Source organism: Heteronotia binoei, chromosome 13, assembly GCF_032191835.1.
Source record: "Heteronotia binoei isolate CCM8104 ecotype False Entrance Well chromosome 13, APGP_CSIRO_Hbin_v1, whole genome shotgun sequence".
NCBI classification, from domain to species: Eukaryota; Metazoa; Chordata; class Lepidosauria; order Squamata; family Gekkonidae; genus Heteronotia; species Heteronotia binoei.
Genome location: NC_083235.1, coordinates 74,626,799 through 74,651,744, shown reverse-complemented (window position 1 = coordinate 74,651,744; position 24,946 = coordinate 74,626,799). Strand labels below are relative to the sequence as shown.

Here is a 24,946-nt window from a genome sequence, read left to right as displayed (position 1 = left end):
GTATTGTGAGAAAGGGAGAAAAGTACTTCTTTCTCTACTTTCTCCATCCCATGCATTATCTTGTAAACCTCTATCATGTCACCCCTCAGTCGACGTTTCTCCAAGCTAAAGAGCCCTAAGCGTTTCAACCTTTCTTCATAGGGAAGGTGTTCCAGCCCTTTAATCATTCTAGTTGCCCTTTTCTGAACTTTCTCCAATGCTATAATATCCTTTTTGAGGTGCAGCGACCAGAACTGCACACAGTACTTCAAATGAGACCGCACCATCGATTTATACAGGGGCATTATGATACTGGCTGATTTGTTTTCAATTCCCTTCCTAATAATTCCCAGCATGGCGTTGGCCTTTTTTATTGCAAACGCACACTGCCTTGACATTTTCAGTGAATTATCTACCACGACCCCAAGATCTCTCTCTTGGTCAGTCTCTGCCAGTTCACACCCCATCAACTTGTATTTGTAGCTGGGATTCTTGGACCCAATGTGCATTACTTTGCACTTGGCCACATTGAACCGCATCTGCCACGTTGACGCCCACTCACCCAGCCTCAACAGATCCCTTTGGAGTTCCTCACAATCCTCTCTGGTTCTCACCACCCTGAACAATTTAGTGTCATCCGCAAATTTGGCCACTTCACTGCTCACTCCCAACTCTAAATCATTTATGAACAAGTTAAAGAGCATGGGACCCAGTACTGAGCCCTGCGGCACCCCACTGCTTACCGTCCTCCACTGCGAAGACTGCCCATTTATACTCACTCTCTGCTTCCTATTACTCAGCCAGTTTTTGATCCACAAGAGGACCTGTCCTTTTACTCCATGACTCTCAAGCTTTCTAAGGAGAATAGGATTTACCTTCTCGTGGAGCTAAACCCCTGAACTGCTTTCGGGAGTGGTCTGGCCCCAGTTTAAACCTTTTAAACACAGTGGCTTTATAGGCCGCAAAAGTTATCCCCCCATCTTCCATAGGCATGCTGTGATAGATGGCTGAAAGTTCTCCAGTCAGGTTGCTACAGAGGTAAGACATATACTCTCCCTCTGCAATCCCCCACTGTTTGGCTGCCTTCTCAAAGTTGGAGAGGTATATGGAGGGGTCTTCTCCCTCTTTGTACACTGCAAAGTCTTTGGGGGTGACTTTGATCTTTTTGCTTTGTTCAGCTTTCAGACGTAGCACCTCAAGCTCATGGTGACGTTGCTCTTCCTGCTCCCGTCTGCGGATCTCAGCTCTCTCTCTTTCCTCCCGTCTGCGGATCTCAGCTTGTCTTTCATCCCTCTCTCTTTCCTCCTGTCTGCGGATCTCAGCTTGTCGTTCATCCCGCTCAGCTTGTCTTTCATCCCTCTCTCTTTCCTCCTGTCTGCGGATTAGGTCCGCCTCGATACGCATTCTCTCCAGTTCCAACTGTAGCCGCAAGATTGCTTCTGACTGGGTGGGGGGCACTTCTGCAGGTGCCCCTGCATGCTGATGATGCTCCAACAGGAGGTCTTTCATATCTGCTACAGTCATGTTGTCACACTCCAGCTTTTGCTTTGCGCACTCTTCCTGGAGCTGTGGCTTTGTCATCTTCAGGATTTCCAGTCTCTTAGCATGCTCCATCCTAACTAACTAAACTTTCCCTATTCCAGTTGACCCAAAAATAAAACAAAACCTCTGTTGCTTCCTCTGGGTGCTTGCACGTATCACAAAACAAAAATGCCTGGCCAATCAAGTTCTCTGTTTGTTCTTATCCCACCGCTGCCGCCAAATGTGGTGGAACTGGCCCGATTCTGCCTTCAGACCCGGTCCCATCAACTCCCTATTGAGTCGCCAACTCCTGGAGGGAGCTATTTCTCCTCCTTCCACTTGGGCTCGCTGCCACCACCTGCTCAGTCTAGGGGTTCAGATTGAGAGGAACAGGATTCCCAATCCCCCTCTCCAGCTATGAGGCCAGGCCTCAAGGCCCTCTGCCACCCAGTACTTGGGTGTCACAGAGACCACAGCACTTCTTCGGGGAACCCCTGGAGGATTGGCACCTTATCCAACTGCATGCCTTCCCCCTTCCCCGGGGCCCCCTTCTTAAAGCAGCGTGGTCTAAAGCAGTTGGGGATCTATGTGGTACAGAGTTTGACTGCCAGCATTCAAAACAGCAAAAATATTTAATTAAAAGAGAAAAAGAAAAGAAAAGAACAAAACAAAAACAGTTGCATGTAAAAGGTTAGCACAGCACAGCACCCGCACAGCAAACAGCATGACAAAGAAAAGGTGGTTATAAACGCATCCTACTGTCCCTAGTCTAAACTTGCCCTGCTTTGTGGATGACTTACTTGATCTGACTGCCTGGGGGCCTCCTTTTCCTGAGTAGGCCTATCCCACAGTCAGGAGCCCCCATGCTCACAACCTTCTCCTTTGAGCGCCAGCTGAGGACTGCTTTTCTTCCTGGTTAACTCAAATGCAAAGGACAAAAGAACTTCCTGCCTCTCTAGGAAGCTTTCCCCCTAGAGTTGCTGGTTTGGCTCTGGAAGGGAGGGGGGTTGGAGGGAGGCTAGGCCAAAGCCTGCATAGCAGTTTCATGTTCCCTCCCAACTAAGATGGCGTTTCTCCACAGGGGATAATGGAGAATGACCAAAATTCTTGTGAGCTGAAACCACATGCATTACCTCCATTAAATGGACCTTAGGCATGATAATTTTGAGAGATGAACTGGGCTTTATTTCTTGTATTTACTAAATCACTGCAACATTATCCCCTATAAATGACTTAAAACACTACAAAGTCATACCAGAACCTTATTGTTTATTACTTCCCTAAGAATCTAATGGAACACCGTTTATGAATCTTTATTATAACTGACCCCATGAATTTCTTAATCTTTGTTACTATGACCCATGAACTAATCCTAATTGGTCACAACCTCCAAAATAGGAAAATTACTTCTGATTCTGTTGCGGACGAATTCAGCCACCTCTCTTGGGAGGAGGTTGACAGGGCTCTTGCAGCTGTGAGGCCCACCACACCTCCACGATCTATGCCCATCTTGGTCGGTGAAGGCCTGTAGAGATGAGGTGCAAACCAATTTATCACTGACATCAGGAGTTTCCCCAGGGCAGCTGAAGGAGGCAGTGGCATGTCTGCTCTTAAAGAAGCCATATTTGGACCCAACAGTCCCGGCTAATTACTGCCCAATATCAAATCTTCCATTTCTGGGTAAGGTAGTTGAGAGAGTAGCAGCCAAACAGCTGCAGGCTTCCTGGATCCAGAAGTTAGTTAGTGCAGAATGCAGCAGCATGCCCGCCGTCTGTGGTTCCTCTGAAGGCATACATCCAGCCAGTCCTCTACAGACTGCACTGGCTGCCAATAGAGTTCCAAATCCAGTTCAAGGTCTTGGTTCTAAACTTTAAGGCCCTGACCGGCCAGGGACCAACATACATGCAGAATTGCCTCTCCCCATATGTTCCCCAACAGGCCATAAGATCCATTGATAACCATTGACTAGCAATGCCCAACCCAAAAGACATCGTCTAAGCCTTGATTAGGGCCAGGGCTTTTTTGGCCCTGGCCCCGAACTGGTGGAATGAGCTCCCCCATTGAGATCAGAGCCCTGTGGGACTTGTTACAGTTCTGCAGGGGCTGCAAGATGGAGCTATTCCACCAGGTTTTTGGGTGAGGCAGTGGACGTCTAATAGACTCAGTCCCTCCTGTCTAAACCCTGTTTATATCTGCTCTAATTGCTTTAAATCACTAACCTGAACTGCTGGCTTCATCCACCATGAGCAGACTTATCAATGTAACATCTAACCAGACCAAAGATTTAACATTAGCCATCTTAATGCTATGTATTAGTTTAAATTGATCTAATTTTAGATTTTTAGAGATTATATATTACACTATGTAACTTGCTGTATGATTTTATGTTGTAAACTGCCCTGAACCCGCCTTGGTGAGAAGAGCAGGATAGAAATCACACACGCACACACACGCCTCTACATGAAAGAACAGCATACAGCTTAATAAAGAGGGGGTTTTAAATATAGTCAATGACTAAACAGTGATAACAAGCAAAATGTATAGGTCACAATATGTTTGGATTTAATTACAGGGGGGAGTGGAGCAATAAATACGTCGAAGTAGGAAACTGATGCATCCTTCTTAATTATTAAGAGTAACTGAGGCTCTGTTGTTACACTGTATTCATCTTCTCTCAAGCATGGAGTTATCTAACAGCATCCTTCCCAGGCAATGCAATCACTGGACCTAAGAACATCAACTGCACCATCTCAGGCTCATTTACTTGCTCATCTTCTAACACTGTATATGCCATTAAATGTCTACAATGCCCTTCTGTTCTCTGCACAGGGCACAGGTCAAAGCCTACACCAAAGGATAAATGGACACAAATCTCACATTAAGAATCACAAGACTGAGAAACCCATAAGAGAACACTTTAACCTTCCAGGACATTCGGTGGGTGACCTCAAAGTAGGTGTTTTATTGCAAAGGAACTTCAGGAACAGGCTGGGAAGGGAAATTGCTGAACTACAAGTTATCACAACACCTAGAACTCCCCCAGGACTTAACAGGGATATTGGTTTCTTACCTCACTGCATATGCTAAAGTCATTCAGTCCTTATATATGTATTCTTACCAAACAGAATAAATGGCACGTAACAACAGAGTCCCAATTACTCTTAACAAATACTTTTACACATCAGTTTCCTACTTTGACATATTTATTGCTCCACTGGTTTTTCCCATAATTGAATCCAAATATATTGTGACCTATAAACTTAGTTTGTTATTGCTGTTTAGTCTCTGTATATACTAAAAAAAAAACTTCATTAAGCTGTATGCTAATTTTCTGTTCACCTATATAGAGGCATCTATATGTGAACTGTTAACTTCCATTTCAATGTATCTGAAGAAGTGTGCCTGCACATGAAAGCTCATACCTTGAATAGACTTTAGTTGGTCTTAAAGGCGCCACTGGACTCAACATTAATTCCTTTTAGTGTTCAGTTCTGTGCAAAGTTTACCAAGGAGATGAAGGATTTTTCTTGATTTTTTTGTTTCTCATTCTTAGAGCTCGTGATTGATAACATGTGCACACTCTTACCTTGTGCCTGGCCCTTGCTTTTAAGCTGCAGCTGAACTGGGAAATGAGACAGCTGAAGCTTTCCAATAAATAAATAAAGATGGGGAGGGACAGTGGCTCAGTGGTAGAGCATCTGCTTGGTAAGCAGAAGGTCCCAGGTTCAATCCCTGGCATCTCCAAAAAAGGGTCCAGGCAAGTAGGTGTGAAAAACCTCAGCTTGAGACCCTGGAGAGCCGCTGCCAGTCTGAGTAGACAATACTGACGTTGATGGACCGAGGGTCTGATTCAGTATAAGGCAGCTTCATACGTTCATATGTTCCACCACAGTCCTGTCATCCATCTCCTTCCCCTGTCACATTGTATGGCACACACGGACAGCAGAGGGGAGTAGATAACACAAGCAAGGAAAGCATGGGTAGCAATTCAGCAGATTTTGAGGCATTTGGGGGGTACATGATACAGGATGAAATTGTGCAGCTTGGCAATATTTTTATATGCTAGAAATAATTTAATGAATGTGTGTTAAGAGCATATATGAAAAGGCACATCGTATTTCCTCCACTCGAAAGGAAAAAGCTGCTCAAGGGGAATATGTAGAAGAAAGGACACTGAAAGAGGTAACATTAAGCAATCACCCCCCTTATATGGGTCTTCTCCTGCAGACTGCATCTTCCATGGTTACATTTTGTAAAGTACTGGGGTCGACGCAGTAAGAGACCAGAGTCGGAGAGTGATTTCAACAAGCTTTACTTCAGGAACACCAACACAGACTGAGCTCTATTTAAACCTCCTGCTCCTTTATACCATTCTTGCCCCCTTCTGATTGGACCTTAACTATGTACATGGATTGGCTATTTACAGAGGCCTAAGGGCCTATCAGGGTACAGTATGAGCCTAGATGTTGATTGGCTACTTATGTTTCAATCCTTCCCCTGATTGGGCACGCTTAGGCCTTCTCTGGAACCCTGGTGTGGAGTACAAGCTTGGCTTGTTCAGCTTCCCTCCAAAAGTAACAGTTCTCCATTTGAACCTAGGACACAACACATTTGATATTTAAAATAAGGAAATATCAGGAAAAGGCAGCATACAATTGAACATCATGTGTAGTTTAGCCCTGAGCATGTACAAGCTGCACAAATAACATCTGCAGGTTCACTCTTGAGTTTTCCTTGAAAGGTCCTCACTGTTTGGCTCTTTTTCCCCTGTTTGTTTTAAAGCCAAGTTGGGTCTGCTAAGTTTAGAGAGCGTGTCTTTGATTGGTTTAAATGCGTCATTTCGATTCCTTGTCTCTTAAGACAAGGTTCATTGACCAACAAGTCTCCTCTCATCATTTATGTTTGGAGAAGGAGGGGTGGGGGGAGGAGTAAAAAAACTATTTGGTTTGGATCCATTCCATAAAGCAGAATTCCTTTCTCGTGGCTCTTGAAATTAGTCTTGTCCTGAAGATCATAAAATGATTCTTTGCACTTCCAGGACTTGAAACATTAATGAACCTTCCACATGTAAGCGACCGGAGCTGATGTAACAAGGGAGATAGGGAGAGGAAGTAGGTAGTTATCTCTTTTAGATTTGGAATTATTGCGGTTTTTGTCTCTTCTAAAGTAGATGTGACCTTTTCTTGCACACAGCTATCATCCTGAACATAACAAACAATCCATTGTATAGTGCCAGGCTCTACACTACAGCCACATCTGCTCCAATCCTGCAAACAGAGATTCTCACTTGAGGGATGTACAACAAACATTTTTAGAAATAAAGCAGCCACCTGATGAATTCAGGAAGTAGATTAACAAAGCCAGAAGAATACCCAGAGAAAGTCTATTAGGCCCAAAAGAGATAATAATTGAACACCACTAATGGTCACATACAGCTCTCAACTCAAAACAATTCAATGTATCATCAGTGACATACAACTTCTACTGGATAATGACAGTTCTCTTTCACAAGTACTGGGGGGGAAAACCTTTTCTTGCACACAGACAGCGCCCCAATCTCAAACAACTCCTCTCCCACAATAATGCAACATCTAATCTGAACATGGACACTAGTACCACAGTTTACAATAAACCCAGATACCAACTTTGTTGCCACATAAACCCAGACGACACAATCACTGGACCTAACAACATCAGCTTCACCATCTCAGACTTATTCACATGCTCATCTTTTAACATTGTATATGCCACAAAATTTCAACAGTGCTCTTTGATTCTCTACATAAAGCAAACAGGTCAAACCGTATGCCAAAGGAAACGTGAACACAAATCTCACATCAAGAATCAGCTGTAGGAAAACATTTTAACCTTCACCCTGACTTGGATAGCCCAGGCAAGGCCGATCTTGTCAGATCTCAGAAACTAAGCAGGGTTGACTCTGGCAAGTACTTGGATGGGAGACCTCCTTGGAATACCAGAGCATGGAGGCAGGGCAGCCTTTATTTAGCCGCTTCTCTGAATATCCTCCATGTCTCCAGTAGGAGTCAGTCACCAGAGGTCACCATAACGTCCAGGTGCACACTTACATTCACACATGCATGCACATACATACATGCACACACAAATACAAACACCCCCCCCCCAAAAAAAAAAACCACTTTGACATTCCAGGACATTGAGGGGGTGACCACAAAGTAGCTGTTTTATTGCAAAGGAACTTCAGGAACATACTAAAAAGAGAAATCGCTGAACTACAAGTTATTACAACAGTTGGAACAACCTCCCTGAACTTCAGGGGTATTGGTTTCTTATCTCACTACTTATATTAAATTCATTCAGGCTTTACGTCTTGTAATTGAGCATGATACATTTACAGTGCCCACCTATCTCCAATGTTGATATATTTATTTGCTCCACGGTTTCCCCCTGGAATTAAACCCAAAGAGTGATCTTATAAATTTAGCTTGTTATACCTGTTTGTTATAGCTTGTTATTCCTGTTGAGAGCCAGTTTGGTGCAGTAGTTAAAAGCAGCAAAGTCTAATCTGGAGAACTCATTTTGATTCCCCACTCCTCCACATGCACCCAGCTGGTTCCCTTGGATCAGTCACAGTTCTCTTGGAGCCAGGTCTGTAGCTACGGTGGGCCTGTGGGGGCCCTGTCCCCTGACTTCCTGTTGGTGCCCCAACTCAGGTGCCCCTGACCTTCCCCCTCCCCCACCATGGGTGTAAAAGCTGAGGGGCTGGGGGCTCCCCCCTCCCCATGATTTAAATTGCATGGGAGAGGTACCTAGGAGTAGCCACTGCTTCCCCCAGACCTTTAAATGGTGTGGAGGGGCAGTGGCGGGTACCTCTCCCATGTAATCTAAATCACTGGGGAGGCTGGGGATAGCCCCTGGCTCCCAGCTTTCACCTCTGCTAGCCCCAAGGTGGCTGTTGTGGTGGGGGGGGGAGCAGAAGGGAAGGTCAGGAGCCCTGAGTCGGGTGCCCTGGGTCAGAGCCATGGTGGCCAGGGGAGGGGAGCTGTTAAGTGCCCCCTGACTTTTTAATATGGCTCTGGCTTTTAAAATCCTGGCTATGGGCCTGCTTGGAGCTGTTCTCTCAAGAGAGTTCTCTCAGAGCTCTCTCAACCTCATCTACCGTACAGGGTGTCTGTTGTGGATAGACGAAGGGAAGGAGATTATAAACCTCTCTGAGAGAAGGCCAGGGTATAAATCCAGTCTCCTCCTCCTCCTTTTTTTTAAAACGTCTTCATTATCTTCTATGCTAATTTGCTGTGCAACCTCTGCCTTCTATGTATGTACTGCTAACTTCTATGTCATTGTATCTAAGGAAGTTTGTGTGCACCTGAAAGCTCATACCTTGAATAAAACTTTGTTTGTCTTTGTTTGGAGAGCCAGTCTGGTGTAGCGGTTAAGTGTGCGGACTCTTATCTGGGAGAACCGGGTTTGATTCCCCCCTCCTCCACTTGCACCTGCTAGCATGGCCTTGGGTCAGCCATAGCTCTGGCAGAGGTTGTCCTTGAAAGGGCAGCTGCTGTGAGAGCCCTCTCCAGCCCCACCCACCTCACAGGGTGTCTGTTGTGGGGGAGGAAGGGAAAGGAGATTGTGAGCCGCTCTGAGACTCTTCGGAGTGGAGGGCGGGATATAAATCCAATATCTTCATCTACCTAACAGGGTGTCTGTTGTGGGGGAGGAAGGGAAAGGAGATTGTGAGCCGCTCTGAGACTCTTCGGAGTGGAGGGCGGGATATAAGTCCAATATCTTCATCTACCTCACAGGGTGTCTGTTGTGGGAGGGGGGAAGGGAAAGGAGATTGTGAGCCGCTCTGAGACTCTTCGGAGTGTAGGGCGGGATATAAATCCAATCTCTTCATCTACCTCACAGGGTGTCTGTTGTGGGGGAGGAAGGGAAAGGAGATTGTGAGCCGCTCTGAGACTCTTCGGAGTGGAGGGCGGGATATAAATCCAATATCTTCATCTACCTCACAGGGTGTCTGTTGTGGGGGAGGAAGGGAAAGGAGATTGTATGCCACTCTGAGCCTCTGTCCCTGAAAGGGCAGCTGCTGGGAGAGCCCTCTCAGCCCCACCCACCTCACAGGGTGTCTGTTGTGGGGGAGGAAGGGAAAGGAGATTGTGAGCCGCTCTGAGACTCTTCGGAGTGGAGGGCGGGATATAAATCCAATATCTTCATCTACCTCACAGGGTGTCTGTTGTGGGGGAGGAAGGGAAAGGAGATTGTATGCCACTCTGAGCCTCTGTCCCTGAAAGGGCAGCTGCTGGGAGAGCCCTCTCAGCCCCACCCACCTCACAGGGTGTCTGTTGTGGGGGAGGAAGGGAAAGGAGATTGTGAGCCGCTCTGAGACTCTTCGGAGTGGAGGGCGGGATATAAATCCAATATCTTCATCTACCTCACAGGGTGTCTGTTGTGGGGGAGGAAGGGAAAGGAGATTGTATGCCACTCTGAGCCTCTGTCCCTGAAAGGGCAGCTGCTGGGAGAGCCCTCTCAGCCCCACCCACCTCACAGGGTGTCTGTTGTGGGGGAGGAAGGGAAAGGAGATTGTGAGCCGCTCTGAGACTCTTCGGAGTGGAGGGCGGGATATAAATCCAATATCTTCATCTACCTCACAGGGTGTCTGTTGTGGGGGAGGAAGGGAAAGGAGATTGTGAGCCGCTCTGAGACTCTTCGGAGTGGAGGGCGGGATATAAATCCAATATCTTCATCTACCTCACAGGGTGTCTGTTGTGGGGGAGGAAGGGAAAGGAGATTGTGAGCCGCTCTGAGACTCTTCGGAGTGGAGGGCGGGATATAAATCCAATATCTTCATCTACCTCACAGGGTGTCTGTTGTGGGGGAGGAAAGGAAAGGAGATTGTGAGCCGCTCTGAGACTCTTCGGAGTGGAGGGCAGGATAGAAATCCAATATCTTCATCTACCTCACAGGGTGTCTGTTGTGGGGGAGGAAGGGAAAGGAGATTGTGAGCCGCTCTGAGACTCTTCGGAGTGGAGGGCAGGATAGAAATCCAATATCTTCATCTACCTCACAGGGTGTCTGTTGTGGGGGAGGAAGGGAAAGGAGATTGTGAGCCGCTCTGAGACTCTTCGGAGTGGAGGGCAGGATAGAAATCCAATATCTTCATCTACCTCACAGGGTGTCTGTTGTGGGGGAGGAAGGGAAAGGAGATTGTGAGCCGCTCTGAGACTCTTCGGAGTGGAGGGCGGGATATAAATCCAGTATCTTCTTCTTACTGCCACTGGACTCAAACTTTGTTCTACTGATTCAGACCAACATGGCTACCCACCCAGATCTCAGAAGTTAAGGGTTGGTCCTGGATGGGAGACCACCAAGGAGTTCCAGGGTTGCTATGCAGACAGAGGCCATGGCAAAAAAAGTCTCTTGCCTTGAAACCTTATGAGGTCACTAAAAGTCAGCTGTGACTTGACTGCACTTCCTGCCACTAAAATAAACTGACGCATCCTCCGAGTTGTGGGCTCTCCACGCAGTTTTTTTTTCTGTCTATACGTTGCTTGACCTGCTTTGTCCCTAGCAAAACGCTTACCAAAAGTGAAGGGGAAGAAATAAAATTAATTTTGGAATTGGAAAGTTAATGTTGGAATGCTGGAATTCAGAATTCCAGATGACAAAATAAATAGTATTACAATGGCTGTAATTATCACTGGAGTAGAACAAGTTTGTTCTAGAGTAGTAGTAGTTCATTGTCCTGTTTCCTTGCAAAAGGATGACGCTGGGATAGTCTTATGGCTAGGTGCAATAGCTGTGATCAAGGAAAAAGTGGATCGGTTTCCAGTTCTTTTTGTGGGGGAATACACACCCTGAATATATCTATGTGTACTCCAGCACAGTAGTGCTCAACCTACATTGAAATCTTCAGAAGGAGGGAAATTAATAAAAGATTAATTAATTGGTGGACATTACCGCAAGGAAAAGCCGTGGACTGAATGAGCCTTGCTGAGGTTTGCCTGATGCTCGGTTTCCCTCAATATTTCAATGGTCAAATGAGCACTTCTGCAGGAATGAGCCACTCTGTGGTCATTCTGTGTTTGGGGAGATTTGTAAACATTGTCCACGTCAGTCCATCTGCAGCACTATTATTCGTTCTGCTAACTTTTTTGGAGTAAAAAAAGAAGCAAGGAACTTACATTGGCAACAGATGTAATTTAGCCTAGGATTTCTCCTGTGAGCGTGTAAACACATTCCCAACTGATTAAAAAGTTACTACTTTTGGGATAAAGTTTGTGTCCCATGGCACCATTCAAACCGACAAAGTTTAAGTTGGAATATAAGCTTTCCTACGCACGCACGCTTCTTGAGATAACTAAAGTTTACAAAAAGCTTTCTTTCAGAACTACTGCATCCTCAACGTAATTTAATTTGCATATATAGATGGAGCAAGATGGAGAGGTAGGAGGGGTTCTAGATTGTGTTCATTGGCTGGGCCACCTGGTCACAATCAGTTCCCATGGGTTTGCACAGGTACTTACATGCGTACACTCTAACATATGTAGGCTGTGAACAAACATCAGGGCATAGCTGTATGCACATAGGCACCTTGCAGATGTCACTACAGACATGTGGAAGTCTGCTTCAACCTTAGGCAGGGTCAGAGTAGGCATGACCATGACCCTCCCTCCATGCACAGACCAGTCACCTGCACAGAACTTTAGTCCCACTGATTCCATTTCAGCTGTGTATTCTTCCAAATATATATACGAAACTAGCTTTTATGCAGCAGTTTTGTGTAAACATATGTTCGTGGCATCAGAAGGACTTACTTCTCAATAAACATTCATAGGACTAAAATATTTCTGGCACTGAGCAGTGACAGCAGTGTTCTGGGGAAATTAAGGACATTGATGCATCTGTATAAAACAAAACGACTACTAGCCATGACAGGATGTTGTTCAGTCATGTTGTCCCAAGTTCCATACCAGCGCCAAGAACTATGTTATTAGTTCCATACTATGCAGCAGCTCCATACCATTTTGCATTTCTTGTTTTGCTGAGGAGTTAGAAGATCCAGAACAGCTTTGCAGGATTTGCTTGCTGGGGTACACAGAACACTGGAGAAAAGTGTGCCAGGGCGGGGGGGGGGGGGGAGGCTTGTTTACAAATCTAGAGAATGAGTAGGTGAACCTTATGAACCTACCCAACCACTGCAGTCACCTTTGGAGGTACTGTTTCAGGTGCCGCTGTCTTCTGAGATTAGGCAGATCACAATCATGAAGAGGGCCTCCTCAGTCACGCCACCAAATCTCTGGAACTCTCTCTCCAGGGAGAGTTATTTGTCATCTTCTGTTGCTGTCTTCTGCCAGCGGGTGAAGACTTTTTTGTTTTATTAGGTGTCCCCTCAGTGATCTCTTTTTCCTGACCGATGTATTAATCATTTTTATGTCTTCGAATTTTTTTAGCTTTGGTTTTAAATGTTTTAGTTATGCATTGAGATAACCTTATGAGATAAATATGACAGTATGCCATTAATTAATTATGCCATTAATTAACCTTATGAGATAAATATGACAGTTTTTGGTTGGTTTTAATGGTTTAAAAAGTTATTTTTATATGTATGTTTTAATTTGTTAGCTTCCTTGGTGGGGCTTGTGAAGGCAGAAAGGTGGGACATAAATGTTGTAAAAAAATAAACGTGGGAAGAAAGCAGGGAACCCTACTCTCAAAGTAGCATGATTTTCAGACAGTTCTGTTAGTCACTTCCAAAAGCTGAGGCTGCTTTTCTGTTCTTAAAGCTGAATTCCAAGTATACAAAGCTTGGTCTTGCTAACAAGTGTTACTTCAGGTGCCTTCCACACTGGATTTTTACAGCAGCATGATGGATTTTTAAAGGACATCTAGAGATTCAAATGCACTATCCCTTTGCAGACTTGGCAAGTGTGATGATCTGCGTCTTTACGAACCTGTTTGTTGCATCTTGTCTCAGGCTGAGAGATCTTTGCAGGTTCAAGCCTTGTGATAAATTCCCTGCAGCTGTATTGCAGTCATTCTTTCTATGCTCTTTGTGTCATCCAGATCATCACAAAAGGGGCATGGAAACAGAGGAATTTTTCTTCACTCGCCACAGTGGGATAATGTGACACATTACAATTCAACTGGTATGTGATAATCCTACTGAATAAAAATGTCTCAGGTCAATTTGTGACACAACATTGATGTTAAAGGGACTGACTATGCAGCTCACAAGGACTGACACAAAAGCCATTATGCTTTTAATTATGCCATTAATTAACCTTATGAGATAAATATGACAGTATCTCACTATAAGGGGAGATATATAGACCACAGGGATTGTCTTCAATGGACTAACTTTTTTAGACATTCTTGTCTGAATAAAAAAAAAATTGTGAAGGCTGTTGATCTGCGCTAAAATTCTTCTGATACGCACATGTCTGGTTGAAGTCTGGTCTTTAAAGTCAGTCGGAGATGAATGGAGGCATTAATTTGTTCCTGACATGAAAAACAATGATACCGCTATTCAGGAAGTTGTTTCAGATTTGCAGAAGCAGCATGAGTTTAGCTATCAACAGTGGAGTTGTTAAGCAGTGGAATAATTTCAAAGATTCTGCATGTGTTTGTTGATGAGCTTTAAACTTGCTAGATTCCAAATGAAAATCTAAAACTCAGAGGAAAGTTGCAGTAGTGAACAAAATAAACAATATTTACACAGAGTTTCTAATGTTTCTCTTTGAAGCCTCATGTGAAAAGTATGATCTTTTCAAAATGGAAATCAGAGGGGTGTGGGAGGTGGGTGCGTGTACCAGGTGGAGAAGAGTGAAGTGAAATTAACAAATAATAGTTTACCTAGTAAAATTACAAGATAGAAGTAGAACCAGTGCTGAAGTTAATTAACCCACATAAGGAAAATCTGAATCAAATATATCCTATCTACAAATGCAATAAAAAAAAACCCCAGCAGCAATAATACTTGACCTGGAAAAAGTCAAGAGACTACATACCATGTAAACTTTTGTAAAATCTTTGTTATACACTACATCAACGTTCTATTAAACAAACACTGTTTGTGGAAACGTCACACAGTTTGTACATGTTGAAATAACATGTTTTAAAAGGGATAACTCTCAAAATTGCATGGTTTCTTACCTGTTTAATCAGGAATAACACTGTAATTGTAAGCACCAATCTAGGACACAACCCAGAGCACAACTTCATTGCAGAGAAGAGCACTGAGTATTCAATATAATCCAGAATGGCAAACTTGTATGTTCAAACAAATCACCGATAACAACCTAGGTTGCTTGTAATCCCCTTCAACGATCCTGGTTATATCAGCTTTTTTCTACAAAAATATATCAACTCTCAAACAATACCGCCTCTTTAGTATTTCCTGTATCTCAGCAAGAACAGCAGATAATAAATCTGCTCCAACCTGCAGAGTTCTTAAAGTCAGGTTTCCTTTTACATCTTCACTGGTTGAAACAAAAAGGCAGACAGAATTTACTGTAAACTTTGCAAGCACATCTGCTTTCTGTTGCTGGTTCCTTCAGCCAATAGGGAGCAAGGAAAGTATCATGGAGTACTCCCAACTAGAGTCCTGTTCTCATGGTACTTTAAAGTGACCACTGATTTGGTAGGGAATTGAATCATTGAGAAACTTTGCTAAAGACAGTTGCTAAAAAAGCAAATTTAAGGAAAGGCCATTTCTACAAGAATCTGACAATTAAAGGCCATAGACTGGACACTTGCCAGAGTGTAGACAGCTGAACAATATTCTCCTGCCCCCTGGCCTGAATTGACTGGACGGAGACTGAAATATTCAGTGATAGGGCACAAGAAGAAATGAAGCCCTTTAGCTCTCTGTGTTCCCTTTGGCCTGAATGAGCTCATAGGTAACCCCCACCCCCCCACCCCACCCCCCCAAAAAATCTTATGTGTGAGTGGACTTGAAACAAGGAGAGGTTTTTTTCCTGTGACATGGCAAGATCTGATTATTTACAATTGGATTGCCCCAACAATTTTGAAGGGGATTAAACATCCTGGTTGAAAGAAGTAAACCCAGCAGCTAGATATTTTATCCACAGATGTTTATTAAAGGGAAACGAGGAGTTTTTGATAGCTGTACTAGTATAAACTATACAGTATGTCACAGAAGTGAGTACACCCCCTCACATTTTGTAAATATTTAAGTAAAACTTTTCGTGTGACAACACTGAAGAAATGACACTTGGCTACAATGTAAAGTAGTGAGTCTACAGCTTGTAAAACAGTGTAAATGTGCTGTCCCCTCAGAATCACGCAACACACAGCCATTAATGTCTAAACTGCTGGCAACAAAAGTGAGTACACTTGTCTTTGTACTCCTCACCTGGTTGCTGCCACACACGCTTGACACCAGGACCGGATCTACATGTTTTTTGAAGGGGGCCAAATTCAAAAATGGCACCCCCTTATGGGCTCATTCTGCCTTATAAGCCCATAGAATAGAATGGACTCCATACCCAATTTGGCATCTCCCCTCTAGTGGCACCTGGGGCAAACACCCCCTATGTCCCCCCCCCCCTTGATCCAGCCCTGCTTGACACCATCTGAACCATCTGCAGGGCTGTCATCCCAGAAGGAAGCCACTTCTAAAGATGAGGCACAAGAAAGCCCGCAAACGTTTTGCTGCAGACAAGCAGACTAAGGACATGGATTTCTGAAACCATGTCCTATGGTCCGATGAGACCAAGTAATCACCCTTTGGGTGAAGAAGTACTTCCTTTTATCCATTTTAACATGACTGCTCAGCAATTTCATCGAGTGCCCACGAGTTCTTGCATTGTGAAAAAGGGAGAAAAGGACTTCTTTCTCTACTTTCTCCACCCCATGCATTATCTTGTAAACCTCTATCATGTCATCTCTCAGTCGACGTTTCTCCAAGCTAAAAAGCCCCAAGCATTTTAACCTTTCTTCATAGGGAAAGTGTTCCAACCCTTTAATCATTCTAGTTGCCCTTTTCTGCACTTTTTCCAATGCTATAATATCCTTTTTGAGGTGTGGTGACCAGAATTGCACACAGTATTCCAAATGAAATCGCACCATCGATTTATACAGGGGAATTATGATACTGGCTGATTTGTTTTCAATTCCCTTCCTAATAATTCCCAGCACGGCATTGGCCTTTTTTATTGCAATCACACACTGTCTTGACATTTTCAGTGAGTTATCTACCATGACCCCAAGATCTCTCTCTTGGTCAGTCTCTGCCAGTTCACACCTCATCAACTTGTATTTGTAGCTGGGATTCTTGGCCCCAATGTGCATTACTTTGCACTTGGCCACATTGAACCTCATCTGCCACGTTGACGCCCACTCACCCAGCCTCAACAGATCCCTTTGGAGTGCCTCACAATCCTCTCTGGTTCTCACCACCCTGAACAATTTAGTGTCATCTGCAAACTTGGCCATTTCTCTGCTCACTCCCAACTCCAAATCATTTATGAACAAGTTAAAGAGCATGGGACCCAGTACCGAGCCCTGCGGCACCCCACTGCTTACCATCCTCCACTGCGAAGACTGCCCATTTATACTCACTCTCTGCTTCCTATTAATTAGCCAGTTTTTGATCCACAAGAGGACCTGTCCTTTTACTTCATGACTCTCGAGCTTTCTAAGGAGCCTTTGATGAGGAACTTTATTCACTCTCCCGAAGAGCAACAATCACAAAACAGCAATTAAAAAGACAGTAAAAATGCAGCAAATGCATAAAATGGCAAACTTGGCCAGTAAAAGCTGCCTTGAGCCAAGAAGAAAGGCAGTGTATAGACATCTAAATAAATAAACAAATGCTGTAGTGACAGCGCCTAAATATGGTCATATTGGCACATCTTAAATTTGTCTGGGGAAATCAGCGGCAACTTTTTAAAAAAGCCCTCTCACTTTTTATTACCTCCCTAATCTTTTATTAGAGAGGTCATTGATAACAGACCTTAAGAGATTCTTTAGGTTCGTATGAGATAAGGCAGCCATGCCAAGGGATCAGGAAAGGTTAGGAGGCCAGGCCAGGCCAGGCAAGCTCCTGTTCCCTTATGCATTAAATGGACTTGGCCACACAGCCAGATCTGGCAGCCATTCCCGAGTTGAACTCACCCCATGGTAAGATGGGTTGGATATGGAGTAAATAGTCACCAGATGAAGTCAGGTGCTTCTGGATCCCTGTGAGTTCATCCCATGTTATTATATGTCTGAGCTCCCTTCTTGCAAAGTCAAACAATTTTGAAACTTCCGTTTAGGGATGATTTCATATAAAAAGAGGTGCTGGAACTTATTAGCACAACTCATTTGCATATGCCAAACACCCCTGATATCACCAGAAGGTGGACTAAATTCTATCCACTCAGCATCTACCTTCAAGTGCTTCTTGAATTATAATTGTCATAATAAAACTTTACTCCCATCATACTTTTAAGTTTACTTTCTCCTGTGTGGCCACGGGTATGATTTCAATCCGTCTGCTTTATATGTTTTGGTTATTTTTCTTTTCTTTGTCAGGAAAAATATTAGAAAGCTTATCCAATCTTAGAATTCAGCAGAATTCTCTCAGGGTGTTTTGAACAATAGAGCACAGAAGCAAGTATTTTGAGGTGGGGGTGGTAAGAAAGAAAAAGCCATGACCGGTGCCGGTTTGGGCCCTTCCTCCCTCCCACCCTCGTCCCTGGCAAGGGAAAATTACGAGCTTGGCTGGTGGTGGCACAGTTTGCACAGCTTGAAGCACAGAAACAGCCCGGGAGGTGGAGCTACGGCAATCAGCAACGGGGCGCGCTGTGCAAACTGCGCTGCCAGCAGCTGAACTCACCCTTACTGGGTGTGAGCGCGGGGGGAGGAGGAGTGTACCGAGCAGGGGCGAGGAGGGGCACCGTGCCTGGGGCATCAGCCTTGTGCCAGCACTGTAGTGTTGGTGCTGGAAAGAGCACAATAAAATTTAATGGTTCTGGAGCTCTGCTTCTGCGAGCTCCTGTCCCAAATGAGGCCTGCTTCCCTTCCATTTTCACTTCCTTTGTTTTTCTTTTGGATCAAGTAGCATAATCGCCCCTGGTGTTGTCAATCACTGCAGCCAATCACCACAGTCATTCTGGATCAGGAGTCCCCAAATCCGTCTCTCCTGTGTCTGCATCAGAGTTTGAGAGCAGCCCATGACACAAGGGTAAATGTACTGAAGTCAGTGGGGCTACTTTCATGTAAATCTGCACTCTCCCTTGTATTCTAAGGAAGAGAGGCTAAGGGAAGGAGGCTGAGAGGGACCATTAAAAAGGAGCCATAACTTTGTAGAAAAAGCTCAGCAGGGGCTCATTTACATATAAGGCCACACCTCCTGACATCACCATTGTTTCATATAGGGCTTTTTTGTAGAACAAGCCCAGCAGGGGCTCATTTTCATATTAGGCCACACCCCCTGATGCCAAGCCAGCTGGAACTGCATTCCTGTGCGTTTCCGCTAAAAAAAAAAAAGGCCCTGCTTGTCAGTCATTATCTCCTGCTCCATCGACTATGTATGGATTATTGTTGAACATATGAACATATGAAGCTGCCTTATACTGAATCAGACCCTTGGTCCATCAAAGTCAGTCTTGTCTACTCAGACTGGCAGCGGCTCTCCAGGGTCTCAAGCTGAGGTTTTTCACACCTATTTGCCTGGACCCTTTTTTGGAGATGCCGGGGATTGAACCTGGGACCTTCTGCTTCCCAAGCAGATGCTCTACCACTGAGCCACCATCCCTCCCCTTGTTACATACATTCATTGTGTTCTTGTGTTTAGTTGTGATTTGTTATACAATAGGCTGTGTTTATTTGTACTACATGGTGTTTTATCAGTTAGTTCCATGGCTGCTTAAAGACTGCCAGTGAGGGGGAGCTCACCATCTCCCTAAGTAGCTTATTCCACTGTTGAACAACTCTTACTGTAAAAAAGTTTTCCTAATATCCAGCCGATACCTTCCTGACCTTAATTTAGACCCATTATTGTGAGTCTTCTCCTCTGCTGCCAACAGGAAGAGCTCCCTGCCCTCCTCAAAGTGACAACTGTTCAAATACTTAAAGACAACAATAATGCCCCTCCTCAAACTCCTCTTTTCCAGACCGAACATTCCCAGTTCCCTCAGCCTTTTCTCATAGGGCTTGGTCTCCAGCCCCCTGATCGTCCTCATTGCTTTCTTCTGCATCTGCTCCATAATGTCCACACCCTTTTTTGAAGTGAGGCCTCCAGAACTGCACATAATATTCCAAGTGACCAATGCAGTGTACTATGGCATCTTGCATTTGGGATGTTATACACTCCAATATTGCATTAGCCCTTTTTTTTTTTTTTTGCTGCATCACACTAGCTGCTCATATTTAACTTACGGTCCACCCGTACCCCAAAATCTTGTTCACACACACTGCTATGTAGAAGTGCATCTCCCATCCAGTATATGTGTTGCTCATTTTTGTTACCCAGAAGTAGAACTTGACATTTATGCGTCTTAAATTGCATCCTGTTCACATCTGCCCTCTTTTCCAGTGTGTTCAGATCATGCTGAATGCTATCTCTATCTTCTGGTGTGTTCACTGCTCCTCCCAATTTTGTGTCATCTGAAAATTTAATGAGTATCCCCTTCACAGCCTCATCCAGATCATTTACAAAAATATTGAAAAGTACCAGGCCCAGAACTGAGCCCCATGGCACCCCACTGGACACCTCCCTCCACTCAGATGAGATGCCTTTGACAACTTCTCTTTGAGTGCACTTTTCCAGGCAGTTCCCTATCCACTTAACTATCCTAGGGTGCGGTCACACGTACCATTAGTGATGACACAGCTCCGTCTGGCTGACTGATTAAATGTGTTCGTTCAAACATCCACATCTGGCAATCGAGCGTCATCCAGGGTCATCCAAGCTTGCTACGCATGAATGGTGCATTAATTTGACAGCACAGAAAGTCCGGCCTTTTTTCAAAACAGCGGCACAAGATCGGCTTTTTGTTGTTTGGACAGCTCACACGCGATAATGCCTCCCACCTTTTTTTAATAAAAAAGGCCCCAGCAGACATGCGCATTGCCAGATCATCCGGGAATCTGAGGTGACGCTTCTGCTTCTCCAATCAACACAGGATCGGAGGGGGGGGGAACGTTATCCCACTATTCAGAACAGGAAAAAAATCTTCTTTTTCAATGTGGAGGATTTCAAGATATCATTGTCACTGCCAATTTCTAGGAAAGTAATTCCTGGCAGTTCCTTGGTTTGGATCGACAACTTTCATTCCGGAAACTTTTCCCCTTCCCCCCTGCCTCTGAAGCAATGTTTGATTTCCCAGCTCCAAACAGTTGGGCGCATGTTCAATGGACCCCCCCCCCCTCCCAGAAATCACCATCTGATTACGCATGCTCCAAGAAAAGAGCGTGATAGTATTGGATGTCTGATCACTCAACGACAGAATGAGTCGCATTCTTGGATGCTCGTCTGAACTGCCCTGCATCGAATCAATATTCAGCTGTTCAGATTTGAGCGCTACACACCCGCTTTTAATGGTACGTGTGACCGCACCCCAAGAATAATTAGCAAACTTGCTAATAGCTAATAAAAGTGCAGTGGTCTTATTGGGTTTCAAGAACTAATTGCTCTCCTAGTTCCTAACAGAGCATTTTCAAAGGAACAGCAGCAAAGTGTAGCAAACATGTGACAAACACAGCTATTATGTCCAAATGTTTTCACTGAGCTTATTTCATTGAGCTTAGCACTGAAATAACTAGGATGTTACAGTTACCAGCATTCATAGAAAGTCACTACAAAAGAAAATATTGTGAGGTTTTTCAATTGAAAAACATTATAGCAACAATTACTTGTAGTTAGGTAATGATGTTTCACTAGATCTGCCAAGCTACGCAAGCATCAGGCCACTACTCTCAATTAAATAAGCTTCATCAGCACCTTCATGTAAATACATCAAAGTAGTGGAGCAATGACACCAAGCACGTGACACTGGTAAGGGCATTTCTCACAATTTTTTTTTAAACAGCCCGCAAGTGCAGATTAGCAATTAGCAATTGTAATATTTGCAATAAAGCCTACCTTCTTTTCAATTACGTCAAATGCAGCCATAAAACCCATGTTACTATGCCCTCGCGAGTATTTGCTCTTTGGCACAGAGCAAACAGCACACAAACAAACAAGCACATATGCAAAACTTAGATTGATCCAACAATAGAGACAAAGGCAAGAACTGAGGTTGGAGGAAAAATGGAGACAGTAACTTACCAGGGACAATATATTATCTCCTCATGGAGGAGTACCTGAACAGTGTTCTAAAGCAGAAAGATGGGCCATCACATCAACATTAAAACAGGAAGTATGATATCTCTGTGCCTCCCTGGGTGCTTCCACCTGCCCTCTTGATAGGGAAATCCCATGCACTATCTCTAATTCTGTGAGCCTTTGAAGAATACTATGTCTCTCATGGCCGTCTTCCTCCTCATTCAAGAAGGATTTCGCACTTAAAGGTCTTTTGGGGGGTGGTTTGGAAGTGAGCTGTGTTCCCTTCAAAGGGCCATTCCCTTTCCCCAATGCCATGAATGTTGTAGGCCCTAATCTCAAAATGGCCACCAAGCACCAATATGGCCATTCCCACACAAAAGCACACATGATAGTGCTAACCACACACCCTACAACAGAGCCCACCTCCCTTCATGAACCCTCCCCAGAATGGTCCCTGGAACTGGGGACGAGCTAAAGAAAAAAGTGAGGGGAAAGAAGATAAAAGGGGGGCTGAAGTAGGGGGGGCGTGGGTGTGGGCCTACAGGCTGCAAAGATCAAACCATGTTTTCACTGCCTCGCCCTCTGGCTGTTCTAATCAGATGAAAACATCTTAGAAAACCTTGTGAAAGTGCTCCAAAATTATCCAGAAAGATGAAGTAAGCCCTCAAGCATAGTGAAAGACCCGTGCCTACTTTCTCCAAGCTTTAAGCGAAAACTCAATAACTGGGCCGGGGGCAGAGCAACCAAACAACTGGCTCCACCACCAAACAAACCCCATATGCAAGTTAGACCCAATAGACTTTATCCTTCCATGCAGTCAAGGATGCCCTCCATCCTCAACAACCAAGGCTGAGGTCTGGTAGGACCAGGTTTTCATTATGTTGTGCCAGAACAACCACCATTAATTTGACATAAACATAACTAAATTGCAGGATAAAGTTTACAAAACAATGTATTTACTGCAGCCAATGTTACAAAGACATAACCCAGCCCTTAATATTACTACATGACTAGGAGTGCCACAGAAAGTCCTCAGGATAAAGGAACACTTCTGGAAAGCTACTTGGTGGATAATTAAAGACCCAGTGTCTCAATAGTGTCTCACCTGATGGTGGATTTTGACCTTGAGTGGGCCCCAAGGTAGAGACATGAGTTTTTCTAGTCTAGTGTGGAGCTCCATGTCTTGGCATAGGTCCCATGTGTAAGGCCTAAGTCTCAAATTACATCACTGGTACCCAGCCTAATTCACTCAACTTTATATGGTTGTTCCCTTTTAACACATTGAGGTTCTTAGTTGCTACCGCACATGCTTGGCTCAAGCCTCCTTGAGGTAAAAATATTCTTGTATCTCTGGGTCCTTATTTGGCTTCTGTTCTTGACTTGCCCTTCATCCCTAGTTAGTTCTGTCCCTTGCCATACCTCTTCATCTGTAGGTAGTCTCCTCCCTGATTTCTTTTGGATTCTTCCTCTTGGTTTGTTCTTATCCCCACTTGGTTTTACAAAACTATCACTCTGGAGTTCTGCAGGTCATCTCCAGGTAAGGCACTACTTGCCCTGAACTGGGCAAACCTAGCTGTCACATCATCACATGTAGTAATCAGTTATGGTCATATTCACATTCCACAGTCCCATTGGTTTTTTCCCCCTGGTCACATTGCCAAGTCCTCAAAATGTACAAGCACAACACTGTAGACCTTGCCTTCCCAATAGTAAGACTTCCCAAAAGCAAGTGCAGATTATATGGTTACTATTTGGTCCCAGATACGCTTAGTCTGATATGCTGTACTTTTGATATGCTGAAGGAACGCTAATCTTGGTGTATGTAACAAATAATCAGTGTCCTTTCCCTTATAATTTTTAAATTTATTTATCACAGTCAGTGGCAACCAGAAATAAACATAATATACATTAAGGTCAAAAATTCAATACCACAAAACTACATACTAAGAATCCTAGTTACAGCATTAACGTTTAAAAATGCAATACATGTTCTGTTTCTGAGTACTCTGTTGTGAGTGGGCATAATGCCAATTTAGCAGGATGACAGATCTCACCTACAAGTGTCAAGTCTGCTGTATTTTTATTAATATGGTTTCTAACTCTGGTTCAGAAGCAAGGGATTCTGGTCCCATATTGAACACCGAGTGCTGCTAGCTAACTCTCCTTCCCCCCCTCCTCTTAGCTATGCCTTTGTTGTGTAGTCTGCTTTGAAATGCTGATATGGGAACAAGATTGTGGAGCCTTCTCAAGCCGGGTGTCTGTGGGAGTGCAAAAGCGCCAAGGCCTTGGCATAGGGAACGAGGGAGTAACATCCTAGTGTGAAAACATACTGCCTAGAGTACCCCGCCCGTAGGAATCCTTTGATCTATACCTTAAATGCTTGGTTAATGTTCATGTACCTCAGTCCTTCAATTGTTATCATGGTCTTCGTTTCTGCTTTCAATAAACTAGAAGCTTTGATTTAACCAAAGACTCGTTATTGAATTCAGCTGACTTGACATTTTGAAGGACTCCCTCTCGGGGTTCAACCTTTCCGGCAACTGAAAAGGCGATGTCCGATCAGCCTCCGGACAATGGAGAACTCCCAACCAGAGCGGAGGGGGCCGAGACACCCTGGCACATTCATACTGCCAGAAGGACCGCGGCTCCCCCCCCCCCCAGTTCCAGTTGGTGGTTACCCCCCCGGCAATACCAGCCGAGGACCTCGACCACGTTGATGGACCAGGCACCGATCCGCCGAGAGGCGATCATGACCGAAGCCGGCCGGCCGAAGCCGGTTCAGCTGGCCGAAGCCGCGGCTGCCAACCCAGGCGAGCCGGAGGAAGGGGCCGAGGCGACCATGACCCAAGTCCCGGGCGGCGGGAGCGAAGGTGCGGAGTGCGGGGAGGAGGACGGGGGGCTGAAGCCCAAGGACCCGCACGACGAAGACTACAAGATGTTCCGGTCAATGGTCCGCCGTGAGGTCGACGGGGCAGTGAAGGACCTCAAGGACCAACTGCAGACCCTGACCGCCCAGCTGGGGAGAGCGTTGGGCGTAACCGGGACCCGCCAACAGCAGCCGGCGCCGGCGGGGCCGCGAAGCCGGCCGAGCCAACCCCCACCCGTCGCCCCGGCGGCACCCCAAGTGCCGGCGGCGCCCCAAGCACCGGCGGCCCCCGCCCTGGTCAGACAGCGAGACCTGGGGGGGGGCCGGGA

The 24,946-nt window shown here is 45.0% G+C and overlaps 1 protein-coding gene across 1 annotated transcript in view; it reads right to left on the bottom strand.

Moving 5' to 3' along the window:
• Nucleotides 1–24,502, bottom strand: part of GLP2R (glucagon like peptide 2 receptor) — a 98,358-nt gene extending 73,856 nt beyond the window's left edge. The window contains exons 1-2 of the mRNA XM_060252111.1: nt 24,444–24,502; nt 18,197–18,260 (exon numbers count right to left, since the gene is read on the bottom strand). Of these exons, the coding sequence (XP_060108094.1) occupies nt 18,197–18,260; nt 24,444–24,502 (123 nt within the window). The remainder of the gene's footprint in view (nt 1–18,196; nt 18,261–24,443) is intronic.
• Nucleotides 24,503–24,946: the final 444 nt, after the last annotated feature.